This window comes from Cynocephalus volans, chromosome 6 (genome assembly GCF_027409185.1).
Source record: "Cynocephalus volans isolate mCynVol1 chromosome 6, mCynVol1.pri, whole genome shotgun sequence".
NCBI classification, from domain to species: Eukaryota; Metazoa; Chordata; class Mammalia; order Dermoptera; family Cynocephalidae; genus Cynocephalus; species Cynocephalus volans.
Window position 1 is genome coordinate 79,673,296 of NC_084465.1, and position 19,195 is coordinate 79,692,490.

Below are 19,195 nucleotides of genomic sequence, written 5' to 3' on the forward strand. Positions count from 1 at the left end.
GTCAGCAGAATACTGATCAGTGCACACATGTGAGAAAACCAGCCAAGCTGGGGAAAGCACCACCCAAAAGGATTAGAAGGAACAGCACCCAGTGCAGGGTTGGGAAGCATGGTGGTAACCATAAGCCAGATGAGAAAACTTCATAATTTGTAGAACATTAGGTAGAGCATTAAAAAGGGTCTTATTTCAGTTGTGGGGAATAATTAGTCTTATATTAAATATACTAATCTGTCTCACCTAAAAAAAATCATGGAAGATCTAAATGGATCAAACTGTTTCCTAGAACAAAGCTCAAAAATATTAATCAAAGTACAAAAATATTCAGTACCCAACAAGGTAAAATTCGCATGTCTAGCAGCTAATCAAAAAATAAAAAAATAAACCAAACATGCAGAAAAGCATGAAGAAAAACAATGAGAAAAACCAATCGAAATCAATTCAGAACTGATACAGATATTAGATAAAAAGGACATTAAGACAATTATAACTGTGTTCCATTTTCTCAAAAAGCTATAAAAAAGACTGAACATTTAAGTAAAAAAGAGGGAAGAAGTAAAATAAACCTAAAGCTAACTTCTACACATGAAAACTCAAATATCTATTAAAAAAAAAAACCAAACACTGGAGGTGATTAACAGAAGATTAGACATTAAAGAAAAGATTCGTGAACTTGAAGACACAGTGATGGAAACTATTTAAAATAAAACATAAGAAGACTCAAAGAAAAAAATGTAAAAGAAAACAGACCATCAGTGAAATACAGATCAACTTCAATCAGCCTAACATCCAGGTAACTGGAGTTCCCAATGAGAGGGGAAAAACAGAAAAAAAAAAAAAAAAAAAACCTGAAAAAATTATGTTGAAAATTTTCTAAATTGGATGAAAATTTAAAATCCACATAATAAAATTCCTTAAGCATGCAGAGACCAAAAAACAAAACAAAAAAAATGAACAAACAAACAAAAACCTAAGCAAGGAAAGCAGGAAATCATGACTCATAATGACATACACACATCATCTGAACCCAACCCAGACCTGGCGGAGACCTTACAATTCTCAGATGACAATATTATAATGATCATTATAACTGAATTCCACATATTTGAAAGTTAAGTAGAGAAAAAGAATATATATAAGAAGGACACGAGTCAGACTTCTACAGATGAAAACCACAATGTGCAAGACAAAAAAATATATTCTTTTAAAATTCAAGTCTCGAGGCTCTCTGACAACAGCCAACAAGGAAACACTTAAGCAGGCATTACAAACATCAGCAGAAGTGATGGATTCTGAACATAAATATGCATAGGTGGAAGAAACAGCCATTTCTAATGATGTGACCTGTTTACAGGGTCCATTTTTTGATTAAAGAAACAAGTTCCCAGCATAACTCTCTCCCACAAGTCAACCAATTTACTACTACTAAAAAGCAATGACAGCCAAGCTGGGGCTGCTAGAGCTCAGGTGAATAGGAGGAGAGACCTACAGAGTGCATGAAGGCAGAAGAAACCAAGACGAGAGAAAGAAAGAACCACTCCCACCATTTCAAATCCCGGCTGCTTTAAGGCTGGAGCTGGTAAGCGCATGGAGCAACAGCTGGCGAAAGCCACAGCTGTGCCCCTTAGATGAAGTTACTTGGGAGCAACAGGGGAGAAGAGGAGCCTGGTGGCCCTCAGACCAACAAGACCACTAACAGGGTTCCCGTGGACCCACATAGGAGCAAAGAGCCACAACAACTGAAAAAAGGAGCCACTCAGAGGCTGGTGAGTCATCACAAGGGACCAGCACATGGCCCATCCCATGAGAAGTGTTTGGAGTATGGGCAGTGGGGGAGACCGGCCCACCAGGGGAACATTGGGACACAGCATGGACAGCTGATCTGCCCTCCAATCAGCACAGGCCCACTCTGTGTAGACTGACCAAGAATACAGAACTGCAGGGGTGCAGTTTGCTGAAAAGACTCAGGCCCAGACCAGAGTTTCTACAAAACCCAGGTGCACCAGACCTCATGAGACCTAGAAGTAGCTACAAAGTCAATCATTAAAACCTGAGCTGCACAAAAAGCCTTCCCCAGGGAATTAGCAGCAAAGCAGCAATTTAGCTCAACTACAGGACTCAAGCGCTGGTACCCATAGGAAATTCCCCCATTTTAGAAGTAAGCAAAGGACAACAAATTAGTTGCAGTGCAGAGTTTAAGTAGTGGAAACAGTGAATAATCCAATACAGAACTGAAAAAAAATCAAAATACCCACAGACCAGAGATAAAGTTTGATATTAACTGGTAAAAGTCTCACTTCACCAAAGAGCACCTATAAAACCTAGAAGGATCGGAAGCCCTCTGGGCCCACAAGCCAGGAAGCGGGGAGGGCTGGGAGCCTCAGCCATGCCCCCCAACACTCACAATCAGCCCAGCGACAACCACCAAGCCACTGCAGGAAGCACCCCTGCCCCTGAACCAGGATGGTTAGGGGCCTCAGCTATGCCCCTTTGACACCCACACCCAGCCCAGTGGCAACCACTGAGCTGCTGCAGGAAGTGTTCCAGGCTCTTGAGTGGGGGCAATGGATAGCCTCAGACTCTGTCATGCCCCCCCCCCAACACCCACACCCAGCCAACAACCACTGAGCCACCGCAGAAACACCCTGGGGCTCCAGAGCCAGGGCAGTGGGAAGACGAGGGCTTTGGCCACATCCCCCTGACATCCGCATTTAGCCCAGCAACAACCAAGCCACCACTGGTAGCCTCTTGGTCTCTCCTGCAGGAATGATGGGGGTGCAATGCGCCTCAACCCTACCCCCGTACTTTCTCCTTCTCCCACCCTATTTCCTTCTCTCTTCCCCTCTGCCCCTCACACAAACTGCTCTGCAACAACATCTTAGAATGTTAAAACAGACAGAGCCAGGGACTGACCCTCCTCCTGCAACCAAGCAAGGAGCACGCCAAAAACACCACTTCCATGTGGGTGGCCCACCACAGCCACCACAATAACCCTGGCTGCTGCAAAAGTGGCTAGATGCCACAACCACCACACAGATGGTCCACCAGCTACTAAAGTGCATTGACGCAAGAAGAGTCACCAGTGGAAACCAAAGAAAAGGAAAGGATGTCTCTCTCCACAAAGCCCATTCCAGAGTGACAGAAGAAGCATCTGCTCTATGATAATATTGGGGGACTTGAACAAACCTCTCAGCATTGGACTGATCCTCTACGCAACAAATCAACAGAGGAACAGTTACTAATTCAGAAGGAGAGAAGAAATCCAGGGTTATCAGGGAGGTGGGAGGGAGGTTGGAGGGAGGGAGGACGGGGAGATTTGATAAGGGGCATGAAGAATAAATACAATTTGTAATAATGTATATGCTAATAATGATTTGATCAACATACATCAACACTGAACCCCAAAAATATGTATAACCAATTATGATTCAATAAAATTAAATAAAATAAAATTCAAGTCTGTATGTCTGCACACATAAAACAGTACCATGAGGGACACCACTACAGTACATGAGCACTGAACTCAAGTCAATGGCTATCCAAAGCAAAGGAACACCTGTTTGATGCATGCTTTCACCATGGTGTAAGAGTAAGTTAAACAACAAAGGAGTGAAATGTCACATTCTGTTGCTATGTTGTAACATTGTCATTTACTATAAGTTGGAAGGTAAATTTTGGTTTATATCTATGATAAGAGCAATCTACTCAATTTCAGGCTGTTGGATCCATTTAATGAATGAAGATACATTGCAAGAAAAAATCCTTCTTTAACTGTTAATATTGTAAGTACCTAATAGGCCAATCAGTTTACTGCATAATCCAAGTAATATGTAGAAATAAAGAGAAAAATCCATAATTTTTTATTTCAAACCTCTCAAAGCAACCTAATATTTCTTATTAAATATACAAATAAATGTTGCACATATAAACTGAAAAACCCAATTAGTGCTCATGAATTCAATTTCTTCTTTGCTTAATATAAGTGATCAATTTAAAATTTATTTTGGGACAAATAAAGGATGCCACCTCCAAAAAATGTTTGAAAATCACTCCCTAAATTCAATTTTTTAAGAGAAAAATAAAGTCCCATTTAGGCATGAGAAACACCTGAAAGATTAATGCTACTTTTCAGTGTACATACAGAAAATATTTCAAGACACAAGCAGTCATTTATTGACACAAGAAGATATGCTTTATGAAAACTAAAAACATATCTATAAGTTAGATAATTATGATTTTATAATGAAAACAATATATTTTGCCAAAAGGTAAAATGAAAAATTTAAAAATTGAATTACAGTAAAAAAGGAGGGTAGCATAAAATTCATAAAATTTAAATTTCTACACAGTAAACAATGGCCGGCAACTAAGTAGAACCAGCAGTACTATTCTCCACAAAAGAATGTAGCTATTTCTTGAGTTGCACTTTCTATTATTTCTTCATACCCAGCCTCCTTCACTTCTTCAAGTCAGCACGAAGCATCTAGTTGTGGACAGCGCTGAAGCAGGGTAGGATGGGAGATAACATAGTTAGGAACATCAAGGCAAGTTCAAGTCGATAACTATTTCTGAATGTCTACACATGCTGAGTTGTGAAAGGGAAAAGGACTATGAGCACAAGGGCATTAGCAAAGGATTCCAAGAGAAAATACTGTCACTCAAATTTTAAAGATTTAAGCAAGTGAACAATGGAAAAATGGTTGAAAAACTCATGGAGCAAACACACGTGCCAAGTAACGTGGGACATGTGGAGAACTACAAGCAATGCAGTATTACCAGAGAGCATACTGCTCAGGGGGGCGATGAGAGAGACAGAATAGTAGAATTTAAGCAAGAGGCAGACCAGGCCAAGACATAATGATCTGGCTGAGCTACATCCGTTAGAAGTTGAAGAGCACTGGGAAGTTTCAATAAGGAGAGTAACTTGGTAGATTTATAACTAGCAAAATCTCTGATGGTAGCTGTATTAGCCCAGAATACCTGACACTGGGTAATTCATAAAGAACAGAGGTTTACTCTGCTCACAATTCTGGGTCAGCTGCATCTGGTGTGGGCCTCAGGCTGTTTCTGCTCATGGCAGAAAGTGCCAGGCAGCCAGCGGGTACAAGGAGATCACATGGCAAGAGAAAACAAAAGAGAGAGAGAGAGAGAGAGAGAAAACAAGAAAGAAAAAACAAGAGAAAGAACAAGAGAGAGAGAGAACAAGAGAAAACAAGAGAGAGAACAAGAGAGGGAGAGAACGAGAGAGAAAACAAGGGAGAGAGAGAGAATGAGAGAGAAAACAAGAGAGAAGAGAGAAAACAAGAGAGAGAATGAGAGAGAGAGCAAGAGAGAGAGAGAGAGAGAGAGAGACAGACAGCGAGAGAGAGAGAGAGAGAGAGAGAGAGAGAGAGAGAGAGAGAGAGAGAGAGAGAGAGTGCCAAGGTCATTTTAAACAACCAGCTCTTGAGGAAACTAATAGAGCGAGATCTCACTCTCTACCCCACCCCCCAGGGAGAGCATGAATCCATTCATGAGGGATCCTCCCCGTGACTCAAACAGCTCCCAGCACTGCCACACTGGGGATCAGATTTCCACATGAGTTTTGATGCGGACAACACATTCAAACTCCATCAGTGGCTATGAGGAGGTCAAAACTGAAACAAGAGAATGGTTGAGATAGCTTTTGGAGGAAGAGTTCAAATTTTTAAACTGCAAGCTTTGGAACATTCCTGTCAAAACTTTGAGAAATGGCAAAGGCTACAGACAAAAACCTAGGAATTGGCACATGAACAATACTTTAAATCATGAGACTTGATGACCCAGAGAGTACATGTCTATTAAAGAAATGTCTAACAGATATTTCAGGTAAAGGTACTAAGTAACTGTGACAATAGGGTCATTTGGGATTGAAAATCTAAACCAAAAATCAGCACACTATGGCTCATGGGTCAAACCCAGCCTGCTGCCTACTTTTGTAAATAAAGTTTTCCTGGAACACAGCCACACCCATTCTTTTATGTATTGTCTGTGGCTGCTTTGGTGCTACAACAGCAAATCTGAATACTTGTAACAAAGACTGCATGGCCCACAAAGCCTAAAATATTTACTATCTGACCCTTTACAGGAGAAATTTGCCAAATCCTAACATAAAGGAGTTATCTCAGATTCAGACAAAGAAATGGTTTGAGGTACCTCTTGTAAAATAAGAGCATTTTATTACATGATTTTTAAGATCATTTTTTCCTCTAGTAACACAGGTGTCTATTATTCAAAAAAGGCAAGCACCAACATTACTCATGAACATTATGTGGTCAAGAGAAATGAGCACTAGGCTTATTTTTGAACTGAGGATAATGGTATCTATGATAATCAACTCTCAGGACTGCTCTGAGGATTAATGCTCTGGGATCATTTATTTTAAAAGAAAAGGATGGTGACTCATTATTTCCAACAGTCAATGAGTGTCTGTTATTATAAACATTAACATAATTATACTAATAATATGCATTAGCAGGCCACATTTGTTGGGAGGGTTCTGAGAATTATAAATGTAGTGGGACTTCAATCTCATACCAATATGAGGAGCAAGAAACACAAGATCACAGATGGAACCTAGTTTGTTGAGCAAACAACTCCAAACTTATTCATTACCATAAACACATTAAATAAATTAGAAAATATAAATTTATACTTCTCTCCCAATATATTCTAGAAATGGAAATAATGTTCTGAGTACTCAGAGGAGACATGCAGGTGACTTTAACCAGTCCTGCCATTTCCAAATAAGAATTTCTAATACCAGCACTGGGTCTATCTTGACAACACTTGCTACATTTCGCATTAGCAGGTACAAGTGAATCAAGTATCCCATCGTTTAAGTAGAGTAAGCATAAGCTTAAGAATCCCATGAATTAAAGTTTCTGGTGCCTGGAAAGTTAAATTATACTATACTCTTCAAAAGCATCACACACACACTTGTTGCAAAGAGTTCAAGCCAAAGCACATTTGGATCAAGAAGCTTTTTTGCACTCATTCCATCATGCTTCTATACTTTCAATAAAAGAACAATTCAGGCTTTCTAGAAAACTGCATAAGTAATCTATTTTTAGGTACCCACAGATTTTTTATTTTAAGGGAAGAGCACTTAGGTCTGGTAATATTCTTACCATTGTCCTGTCTGCTAATGATTCAACACAGAGACAAAGCTTTTTTCTGTTTTTGTTTTTCAGAATATAAAGCATTACCAATGAAAAGATTTCCTAAAAAACATGATCCATCATATGAACACTATAAGGCTTGGCAAAGTCTTTATAACATAAAAATTGTGCCCATACTTGGAATTCTATTAAAATTAAAATATTAAGGAAGCTATAGAAGAGTCTGACTTGCCTTTCCAAGTAAGCTTTATGATAAGAGGTTCTGTACACACACACAAATAAATAGAAAGCTTTTGAACAAGTGAAATCTTTCTAATTATGCTCTTCCAACAAATTTGGGACAATCATCTGTCTATTTAACCTTTAAAAGCAAACCAAAAAGATCCATCTCTAATTTTCCCTATTTTACTATCATTCACCCAGTTTCATGAGACATAAAATTAGAGGTAATACTTTCTGATCAAGCAGCAATTCATAGTGCTTCAATCTCTTAAACATATCTCAATTCCATTTCTGCCCATTCCCACTAAAACTATCTATCTTAGTCAGTTTTGGCTGCTGTAACAAATAACACAGACTGAATGGCTTATAAATAAAAGAAGTTTATTTCTCACAGTTCTGGAGGCTGGAAGTCTAAAAATCAGGATGCCAGCATGGTTGGGTTCTGGTAAGGGCCCTCCTTCCAGGTTGCAGACTTCTGACCTCTCCTTGTAGCCTCAGATGGTGAGAAGAGGACAAACTAGCTCTTTAGCCTCTTTATAAAGGCACTGATCCCATTCATGAGGGCTCCACCTTCATGACCTAATTACCTTCCAAAGGCCGCACACATCTCCTAATACCACACACTGGGGGTTGGGATTTCAACACATAAATTTTGGAGGGACACAAACATTTGTTCCATAACACTACACTAGTCCTAGCCACAACCACTATTTCTTGGACTACTGCACTGCATTAGCTTCCTAACTAAACAGATGTGTCAAGGATCTCTCCACTCATTTTAATCCATTCTCTGCGCTGAATCCAGAATGTGTAAAGTACAAATGTATCACATTAACTACTACTGGGCAGTGCTGTTTTATCGAGTATAACCTCAGATCTGCCTACACTCCAGACTCAGTCCTCCCCAATGTGTAGTTCCTGCTGTTTCAGACCCACTTACTGGCTCTTTCCACTTCTGACCACTCTGTGTGCTGTTCTGTCCATGTAGAAGTGTTATTCCTTCCATGTCTTACAGAGCTGGACCCTGCTTAGTCTTTCAAGTCTCAGCTTCCTCTCATATCTTGAAGACCTCTCTGAGCTAAATCCCCCTTTCTTAAGCTAACCTGGCTAAATCTCTTAAACCTTGCAGCGGTAGCCACTAGAGCACTTCCCTGGCTAACTTTGGTCATTTAATTAAGCTCTTATTATTAAGAATCCTTATTTTAGAAGACAAAAATAGACAAATACAATGATTTTCTTACTTAACTGATTAAGGTAAAATAATCTGGAAATTAGCTTATAATTTAATCTAAAGTAAGATACCATTAAAAAAAAAAGATTACACTATCAAATAAGCTACATGTATGTCAAAATACCTGTAACACAGATTTTGAATAAATACTATGTAGTGGCCAAAGGAAAAATCCCCTTCAATCCCCCCTGAAAGTTCTCTGAAAAATAATCCAATAAATGCAGATTAGAATGAAGAAAAAGCATAACAAATTTTATTATGTTATAGTTTTATGCAACATGGGAGCCTCCAGAATGAAGACCCCAAAGATAAACAGAAAACTGTCCATATTCATGCTTAGGTTCTATGAAGCAGGCACAGCCATGTAGAAATGTGACTGGACAAGAAAAGTATGATCTAATGCTAGTATACTGAGTGGGGAAACCCAGCAAGGCCTGGGTATTTAGATTCTTCCTGGCTTCTCTGTGTAACATTTATTCCTCCAGGTATGGGGCAGAACTCCTTCTGGAATGGGGTCTTTTGACCTACAATCAGTAGAGGTAGGTTATAGAATTTCTTTATGGCCAGCTCCAAGGCAAGGAAGAAGATTAGAGTATATCTATGACCCGCCATGGGCAAGAGGGATCCTAGTTTCTATGACTTACCTCAGGGGAAAATGAGGCTGAGAGACAGGAGGGCACAAGAAGTCAGAGGAAAACTTTGATTTTGAGGCTGCTTCTGAGGCCTTCACTTTGGGGTATTACTCTCTGGGCCCCAACAACTAAATACATATTAAGCAATTAATTTGGTAATAAAGAGAATAAGATAGTTCATTGTGCTAACAGTTCACCAGTGCTAACTAGATAGTATACGAAGTAAGTTTAAAACGAATTGGTAAGAAGAAACAGTGTGAGCTTTAATTATTACGGAGCCATCCTCAGAACATAGGGTCAGGGATAGACATAGGAGGACAGATTCCTTAGTGGAGGGAAAAAATTAATTTTGCAACTGTTATTAAGCAGAGAGACAGAAAAAATAGCAATGAAATGCAAGAAGGGAAGGTCTAGAATTAACCTATAAAAACAGGACTATGAAAAGAGGAAGATAAATAAGAAACGGACAAATGTAAGAGAAAACATAAACATAATCCATGAGTCCTCTGATAAGAATTAGAGTACAGGAGGTCTCAAAAATGGCTTGAAAGAAGAATACCATATCACCTGATTCATATTTAACATGGCTGGTTATAACTGAAACTACTCTATGAATCTGTATATTAAAAAAAATGCATAGGGTATCACATAAAAGCAAAAAATCTTCACAACATGTTCTACTATGAAAAATATTTTCAGAAAGAGAAGCCACTTAGATGCCATCAAAGACAACCCAATCTGCTTACAGGTAAAGATTCTGCACTAAAGTTTACAGACATTAAGTAACTTGGACAACTTTAAGAGACACTCATTATTTATAAAACTAATACTTATACCTTGAATCCTAACTCCAGATTCAGCATCCTTATCATGCCAGTTTTACAACATACTTTATTTTACTCCATGAAGTAAAACCTTTGTAAATAGTATTAACAAAGTTAGGCTGGACACACAGATGGTCCCCAATTTACAAGAGTGTGACTTAGAATTTTTTGACATTACAATGGGTTTCATGGGAGATAAACCCATCATAATTAGAAGAGCATCTGGACTTACTATGGTTCGACTTACAATTTTTCAAGTTTACAATGGGTTTACTAGGACATTTACTGGATTTTAGACTTATGATAGTTTTGACTTACACAGGATTTATTAGGACATAGCCCATCATAAGCTGATGAGCACCTGTATGTATATTAACTTATTTGTATTATGTTAATTTATTCTATAACATGTAACTTTGAAATAATAAATATACTGAAAATGTATTTGGTTCCATTCTATTTTTGTAAAAAAAAAATAGTGTAAAATAATTAAGTTAAAGGCCATTACCATTATTTAAGTAGAATTCAGTAGCACAAAAATAACTGAGAAATTCCACAGCAGATTTTTGAAAAACTGAATGACCAAATCAATTGTTATACTCCTTATCTAGGGCTAAAATTGATGTAAGCTGCCTAAACAAAGAAGTCTAGTTTCACTTACTTTGCCTCCCATTCATTTCATGTTGAATTTCCTAAACGGATTTATTAGGACAGCACCAACAAATAAACTCACAAAAAACTTGGCTCATCTGAACAATTTGAATAAACTACTTAAAATCTGGAAATAAATAGGATGTACAAACCCTGTGCTTAATCAAGAAAAATTTATTCACAAAACTTAGATAAAATTCTCTGTAATTCATTCTACTAGCTTATTCCATTAGAACATCATTCATTCACCAAAAGACTGAATACTAGGAAGGTGCACCCAATTAGAATCATTTCCTTACTCTCCATCAGTTACATGTCCATCACAATTAATCTTAAGTAGTTTCTATATCCCACAACACAAACTTTCCATTAACCAGTTAGCTATAAGCCAAGATCTCCTAAAACTTATAACAACACAGCCAATTCTTCCTATTCAACACCTCCTATAAGAATGATTCCAGCATTCCTCATCTTTGTGTTAGAAATGAATCCCTTCATAACCACAGTTAGAAAAATGTTCTGAAGGCATTCTTAACCAGTATTTATTTAGGTTTTATTATTGATTTAGGCAGGAAATACCTGAGACTTATATTAGCAGAAAACAAATGAAAAAATTTGTAGAATTTATACAAATGGTTGTATTTCTGACACTGAGGAAGTGTGTACAACCATAAATGAGAAAATGCTAATGCATCAAGTGAAATCATAAAAATTTAATATATAATAAAGTTTTAATTTTTCTCTAGGAAAAATAAAAGTACCCTTAAGGCTACAGTAGCAAAAAGGTTGACACTAGAATGGAACAGGGATTTGGGTCTGCTCTGAGGTCATTCATTGCCTATTAAACATACATACACACACAATCCATTTGGAGATAAGAATAATCTAGGGATCTGAAACATAGATTATAAAAAGTAAACCCAACAGGGAAGTAGTGAGAATTAAAATAGCCAGCTCTCTTTTGTTTGTTTTATAAGAACTTGTGCCTTAGAAATACATTTTCTTAGGCTGGTAATAATAAGGTTAACAGGAGAAAATGTATAGAACAAGCAGTTAATAAAAGGTGATAACATGTCTAAAATCAGGTAAGAAATTTAACAGGGCCACAGACTTTTATAACTTAAGTTCAGTAAAGACTCAGTACCCTGTAAAGCTAAAGAAAGAAGCCCTTAGCACTTAAAAGAAGGAATTGCCACGTTTTTCCAATTGTCATTTGTTCTTCATTAGGAAGAAATATTAAATACATCTATGTTTGTATATATATATATTTTAAATCTTTTTTTCCATTTTATTATTTAACTCATTCATGAGAGCATAAAAGTAACAAGTGTATATGATATATTGCACATTGGATTGATTCTGTTCCAGGCTCTGCCATTGGTGAGCTGTGGAATCTTCTGGAAATGATTTATATCTCTGCGACAGTTTTTCCAGATGTGAGAATGTCATGTGTCAATGTGTAGTGGTTTTCTATTTTTTTTTTAAATCTGCTGACGTGTTCAAACACTAAACATTTTGAAGTATTTTAAAGATCATATATTCCGATCTGTTATGTCAATAAACTACTTCCTAGGAACTAGAACTAAATTAGGTACTTTTGAAGGTTTATTTATGTTTCTCAAAGCATTAAAATTCCACTTGGTAATTTACGTTTTTTGCTAGAGTAAATTCATGAAAAGATTCCTATCTCTTTCAAAGCACCAATACAATTACTGTCTATATACGCAGAAGAAAGTAGAGCTCTCATATAATTATACAGATAATTACAGAAAAATTATTGTGCTATGGGAAAAGTGATTATTTTATCAAGTAAAATTAAAGTTTACTTCATTTCTCAATTTTGAACCCTACTTAGATTTGTTGCCAATCTTTGTCCACTTTTAACAATTAAACACTTACTTGGTGCCAATTATGTGACTCAACTATGCTCATTGAAAAAATAAGCTCTAAATAAGAATATACTCAGGTAGTTGTCCCTCAGTATTTGGGGGAGATTGGTTACAGGACCTCCCACAGACATCAAAATCCAAGGATGCTCAAGTCCCCAGTATTACATGGTATAGTACATCATATAACAAATGCACAAGGATGTTTGGTGGAAACCTTGCCAGAATCAAATAAACCAGAAATCTTATTTTACTTTTTGGACTCGGGAAGCTATATTTGAAGATTTTTAAAAAAATCTTGGCTGAAAAACAGCTATAGTTACTTTTGCCTCCTTTCTCCATTACTGGAACAAAAAAAAAAAACAGCTCTCTGATCATTGATAACTCAGCCTACAATTCAGTCTCTTAGCACTTTACATTCTTGCTTAATTTAGGTAAAAGCCTATGCTTTTTCTGAGGGATTTTTACATCAGAAATTTTGTGATTTTACCTTTTAGTATCTTAACACATAATATTTATTTTTTCTAAGTATTTGTTTATCATTATTTAAGTAGTGAACAAAAACACATGATAAGAGTAGAAAATAGAGAAGTAGACACGTTCCCATGCTCATAGCTATTGGTCACTTCGAAAAGAACTTTCAGATAAAATCTGACAAAGATGGTAGCAGTACTTTACACTCCCTGGTAACCTGAAAGAAGAGGAGACTAACAATAACTTCAGTCAACTCAGGATGAAAAAGTGGCTCTTTGATAATGTGTAGGATAGACTAAACAGTATCAGAAATCACATGTAAAGGACTTTCAAACATAATTCCCACGCAATTTTATTTTTACAAAACACTAGTTTTTAACATGTATAAGATTTTTCTTGTTAAAAGACATAATAAAGGATCTAAATTTTTAAAATTCCTTTATGCTGACCAGTCTCTAATAAAAAAGAATATTTTCTTCCAAGTAGGAAATAGTCTTCTAGTATAAACTATGTTTGTTATCTGAGTATGTGTTTCCAAAAGCTCACAGTTAAAAGATTACATCAGATATTAAATGTCACACACACATTCACTAAGAACAGAACACTTACAAGATGACCCACTGGCTGTGTCTACCCACTTTACCTCTGACATCTATCTCAGCCTAAAGAGTCAATGTTACCATCACTGTCTAGCTGATTGAAGACATTTAAACAACTCTGATAATGCAGTATAATTACAATGAAAGAAAGTTCAATTTACAAAATCTTAAGACCTTTATTAAGGTGTTCAAATTAATATTAGTAAACTTTAAATCATGCTAAATACCATCAATATGAGAACTTGGCAAAATTAGACTACCTAAAACATAACAAGAAAATAAATAAGAATGATGACCAAACAGATGTTTCAAAAGAATGTTTATCAAAGGATTAATAAAGGATATTTTTAAAGAACTAAAAGTGCCCAAAAATCTTTTCACAAAAATGAACACTTGAAATGAAGCACATCACAACATACCATTATGTAGTGTCCCCAAGGTTATGCAAGTATAAAAAAAAGTTTAATTTTGCAAGTATAACCTAAAGTTTTTCCTTAAATAGAAGATAAATTAAAATTATTTTAATTAGTAGCTTAGTTCTTTCCAAGATAAAGTACCAATTTTTTTCCTACTCTTCATGGTAAAATTTTGTTCCTTTCTTGAAGTGGATCTTAAAGATCTTAAAGGAGTAGCCTCTTACCTGTGTCAGTTTATCTTAGATTTCAAAAATCTCCTTTATCAAATATTTCCTAACCCATTTTGCTTTTCACAAAAGCCAGAGCAAGTTGATTTTTGTGCAGTCAAGACCTCCGCAGAACCTAAAATAAAATCTAATTATGTTAAACACCTGTGTACCAAGAACCAGCACCATTAACTATTCACTCATTTGGCCCTTAGCTTCCTCCAAGAGATAAATACTTTGGATGAGGTTGAAAGTGACATGTCCCTTTTGAATGTCTTTTGAATGACAGATACCAGGAAAATCCAAAATATTTTTCTGTATCTATTCAAGAATATATGAGACTACGTGAGCTTCATCAATACTATATAGCCTGACACCAACTTTTACCACTCATAACCTAACAAAATTTTGTTTTTGACAAATGCCCAACTGATCTTCAGCCTCATTTTCCTTTAGATAGGTGTCCCTGTAGAGTGAAACATAGCATTACAAATGACAACCTTAACTAGGTAGTCTCAGTTGAAAAACATCACAAACATCTAATAAATACAATTTTACTTTGCATGTGGCTGATTCCTACTAAGCCTTCCTCTCTTCAGATGGCCTGAAGTTTAACATCTTTCCAATCACATGCATATGCATATATGTCTGCATATGTATTCACATTTAAACGTCCAAACGTGATATGTATATGTGTGTGTATGTACGTGTATTTTTTTGTCTTATTAACATGCAAACTGTAAGCTATCTAGATTTGAATTTAGGTCTTTCATTTTACTTTTTATTGCAATTATCATAGTATTTTCCACACATGTATTAATTTAGGGAATATTTAACTGGTCCTGTCAAATTTGCATTCACAGAAAACCTGAAATGGTATTTTGGTTACTTTTGGTGAAAGTGGTATCAAAAGAAACAAGATGAAGCCCGATCAGCCATATTTACAATTATTTACAGGACAATTCAAAAATCCAGAGATTATTCACTTGCCTCTACATCTAAGAAGTCAGAATTATTAACTCCATCCTTTCCAGCATCTTGCTCCATCCTAAGGATACATTTTCTAGATATGTTCTAGTAACACATTTTCCTATTAAGTTTAATAATAACCTTAATATGGGTCTGCTTACGCAATGGGAAAATAATAAGTATACAAGTATTAATTATGGAGTGACAACCCCCAATTTAAAATAATCATTTTACAGTGTTTATAGCATACAGACTAATAGGGTATTTCAAAAAGACTGTGGAAAAATAGAATTAAAAGATGATGCAAATGTTTTTGTGAACTTTTTGAAGTACCCTTGTGTTATTCTCAAAAAGTTCTGAGAGACATCTCCACCCAAACTACAGGATTATCCAACTTTTCCCTTAGATTGACACAGAACACCAGGTGGCCAAACAATTCTGGCATTTACTGGAACACATGAAACAGAACTCAACAGAAGTGAGCAGAAAACTAAATTCAAATAATGGGAAGGCCTGGGGCTCATACACAACAGTAGCAATGAATAGAAGAAATAATACTTTAAAGACTAAAAGAAAGAGAGCAGAGAGCACGATGCATATGTGCCCCTATTTGGCAGAGAGAGGCTGGGAAAAGAAGGTAGAAGGAAAACTCAAAAATGACACAGATTCCAACCTGGATGTCTATTTTGCCACTGGATTGGCATTATGAGAAGAAGTCAATTTATGCGTAATGTGCTTTAGTGACAGAGCTGATATGCTACATTTGAGAAGTACTCCAATGGAAGTACCTAATAGAACAGTGGAAAATGTGTAACTGAAGTTCAGAAATCAGATGACAGCAGTGGAAGTGAACTTGGAGTCATCTCATCCAAAGTGGAGAGAAGAGGAACTAGACTATTGAACAAAACTAGCACTGCATGCCTGCCAAGGGCCCAGCACTCTACTATAAAGTTCACTTCACATTCATTAATATTAATAATTACAACAACCTCTGTAGGGTTATTAGCCTCATTTCTACACCAACAACAATGAACCTCAGAAAAGTAAGTAACTTGACCGAGGGACCAAAGTATGCTGAGTTCGAAGAATAGTTCTTTTCACTATACATACAAAATACCTGGGAACATGGAGTTAACAAGATTACTAAACAAGTAAATGTGGAGAGAAGAATAGAAGGCCAAACACATAACTTTGAACTTATCCCACAGAGCTTTAGAGTCTCCCAGCATTGGATACATTCCATAATGTTCCTGAAAAGCTCAATGAAAGCCTCTATACTTCTGTGAAAATCAGTCACATGTGGACCTTGGTGTTTCCATAACCAGCTGCAACCGTGGAAACTATCTTTAGGGCATATAAACAAATATAATAGGCCACTGAATTAATTAAATCTCCCCCAGGCAAATTTGTTTCTACTTGCATTGCTCAGTCTAGAGTTATTTATAGTGCAAATTATTACCTTTATTCTGTATTAATTATCTTACCCAAGAATTAAATTCCCACACTATGGGATGGGCCTGAGCTTTAGGAACTTGGCAACTGCTAGGCATTTTCGAGAATTTAATGTCTGGAACCCCTTCCCACAGCAAAATGCAGATCCTGCTCCTTAGCCAGTTTGGCTGGCTTGGCCTCTGATCGTGTTCCTTCCCAGCTTTGCTCTCTGATATTCCCCTCTGCTATACAGTTTAACAGGCTAATCAAAGAAATTCTGCACTGAACATACACTTTCAGCCTTCTATGGAAAATTTTCTCTAACATTTTCATGAGTCATTCTTCTAGGAATTTTCTTTAATTTGTTGCTCTCTCTACTTTTGCTTTCCATGAAACAGAAGAAATAATGCGAGAATAAATTTTCTTCCATTAGATTTTTTCCCTCAGGTTTTTTATCTTGTGGCCTTCTGGTAAGATGCTAAGTAAAATTATTTCACATTATCCAAACAACTAGTCAACTTAGCCACATATTTTGCAATTTTAATGGAAAAAAAGAAATGAAAGTAGTTGCTAGGTTGAATTAGTTTTCCAGACCTGTCAGTTCAATCACATGGTTGCAGTAATAAAGGAGGGTGGTCACAGAAGTCAGAGCAAGTAAGTAAGCCCAAGAATCCACAAAGAAAAGAAGAGTTTTTTCTTCTGAGTTTGGGTCAATGCTCTCAATTGAATGAAATTTTGTTAAACAGAAACATTGAGTTTCAAGGAAAGAAGCACAAGCTTGATGGGGAAAAAAAATCTGCATTAATTCACTTACTGAAACAACAACAACAGGATACAGAATGGAAAGATCACTCTCTTCAAGCATACTCAGTAACTTCTGGGTTTCTTGAAAATCAGCGGTCATAACCTGAAAGACCAGAAATATAAAGTGAAAAAAAGTTATTAAATGATTTAAAATTTGAAAAGAAAAATGGAGTTTACACAACATTCAAAATATTTATCAAGCTTAATTTTTAAACTATGAACAATTTAAGAGGATACCCATAAGGTTAAACATTAAAATTTAAATTGTTCATTAATTCAAACATGTATCTTACTATCAGGTACAAAACAGAAAATATTATCTAAAGAAACATCACCCTCTTCTCATTACAGGAATTAGCTTGTTAGAAAACGTTTTTTCCCTATTTCAAAAGACAAAAAATAAAATTTCTGAATAATATTAAATAGCACAAGTCATCTATCAAAATCTTATATTCAAATATTTAAGAATCAGGATAAATTAGTTTGTTCAGATCCTCAAGTGCTTTCAGTCATGGAATCTACTACTTACATTCACACAAACGAAACTGTAGCATTGCTCTAAGATGATTTGCTGAAGATCTCTGCCAGCATGACACAGAGCTCCAGATGTGACTTTTACACGCTACGAGAAAAAAATACATAGGAAAACAAGACTTTACAAACTAGATAGAAAGACCAAACATGAACACAAACAAATTTGTTACAAAGGAGCACATAATTGCTACAGAACAGGCACATAAAGCCAAGGACCACATATGAAAGTAAATTAACCCAGGCTGAAGTTTATCAGGCTACCAAGAAACAGACATTTGAACTAGGCCAGGAATAATGAATATTATTTGAGCCAACAAAGGAATAGTAAATTGTTTAAGATAGAAAACAATGTAGAAAGTACACAGAATATATTCAGGAACAGGCAAGTAGTCTGGTTTATCTTATGCAAAGAATGTATTACAGAGGACGCTGAAGGACTAAAATAGAAAGGTTGATTAGACAGGAGATGGTTATAGGAATCTGGAAGCACATTACATGCAACAGTTACAAAGAATAAATTTCACTAAACCTGGAATGACTAGAAGCAGGAAAAACAGTAAGAAATCATCACAACAATACAAGTGAGAAATAAGACTTGAACTAAGGCAATAATAATAGTAAGAGATGGAGGGGACACTGTCAAAGAGCTTATTATAAGAGGTAGTCCCAGACTAGATTTAGAAGGATAGTACATACATTACACAAACTTTCCTTGTAAGATTTTTACTCCGTATAGCTTAATATTCTAATTAGCTTTTTCTATTATAACAATATGAACAAAACTTTAAGAATTACTAGACAAAAATCTGTTATAACTCTGCTACAATATTTTTACAGGAATTCATCTCTCCGTGATTCATTCTGACATTACACTTAGAATACTTTACATTTTATAGTCTTAAAATACAATGTTGTTCCTAAGTGAAACATCAAACTCTGTACCCTAAAGGTTATTTATTCGGTAGCTTAATTTTACATAATTTTGACAAAATATTGGAGAATGAGAAAGAAGGAAAGGTTTTAAGGTCTTATCCTTGCTATAGAAATTAGTCAGCTCAGAAATTTTAAAAAAGTTTATTTCAGCACAATGGCCAAAGAGAACACCACTACAAAAAAATAAAAACCAAAAAACAACCATAGTCATCAGCTATGTATTAACACTACAATAGAAAAGAAATCA

General features: G+C 36.0%; 1 protein-coding gene across 4 annotated transcripts in view; it reads right to left on the reverse strand.

The window, feature by feature from the left end:
• The window catches only part of CRPPA (CDP-L-ribitol pyrophosphorylase A), a 364,955-nt gene that overhangs the window by 175,771 nt on the left and 169,989 nt on the right, over nucleotides 1-19,195 (reverse strand). For all 4 annotated transcript variants that reach the window (XR_010023849.1, XM_063099545.1, XM_063099548.1 and 1 more), the window contains exons 7-8: nucleotides 18,011-18,103; nucleotides 17,492-17,584 (exon numbers count right to left, since the gene is read on the reverse strand). Coding sequence is in view for 3 of the 4 variants with exons in the window: in XM_063099545.1 (XP_062955615.1) it covers nucleotides 17,492-17,584; nucleotides 18,011-18,103 (186 nt within the window). In the remaining variant the exon portion in view is untranslated. The remainder of the gene's footprint in view (nucleotides 1-17,491; nucleotides 17,585-18,010; nucleotides 18,104-19,195) is intronic.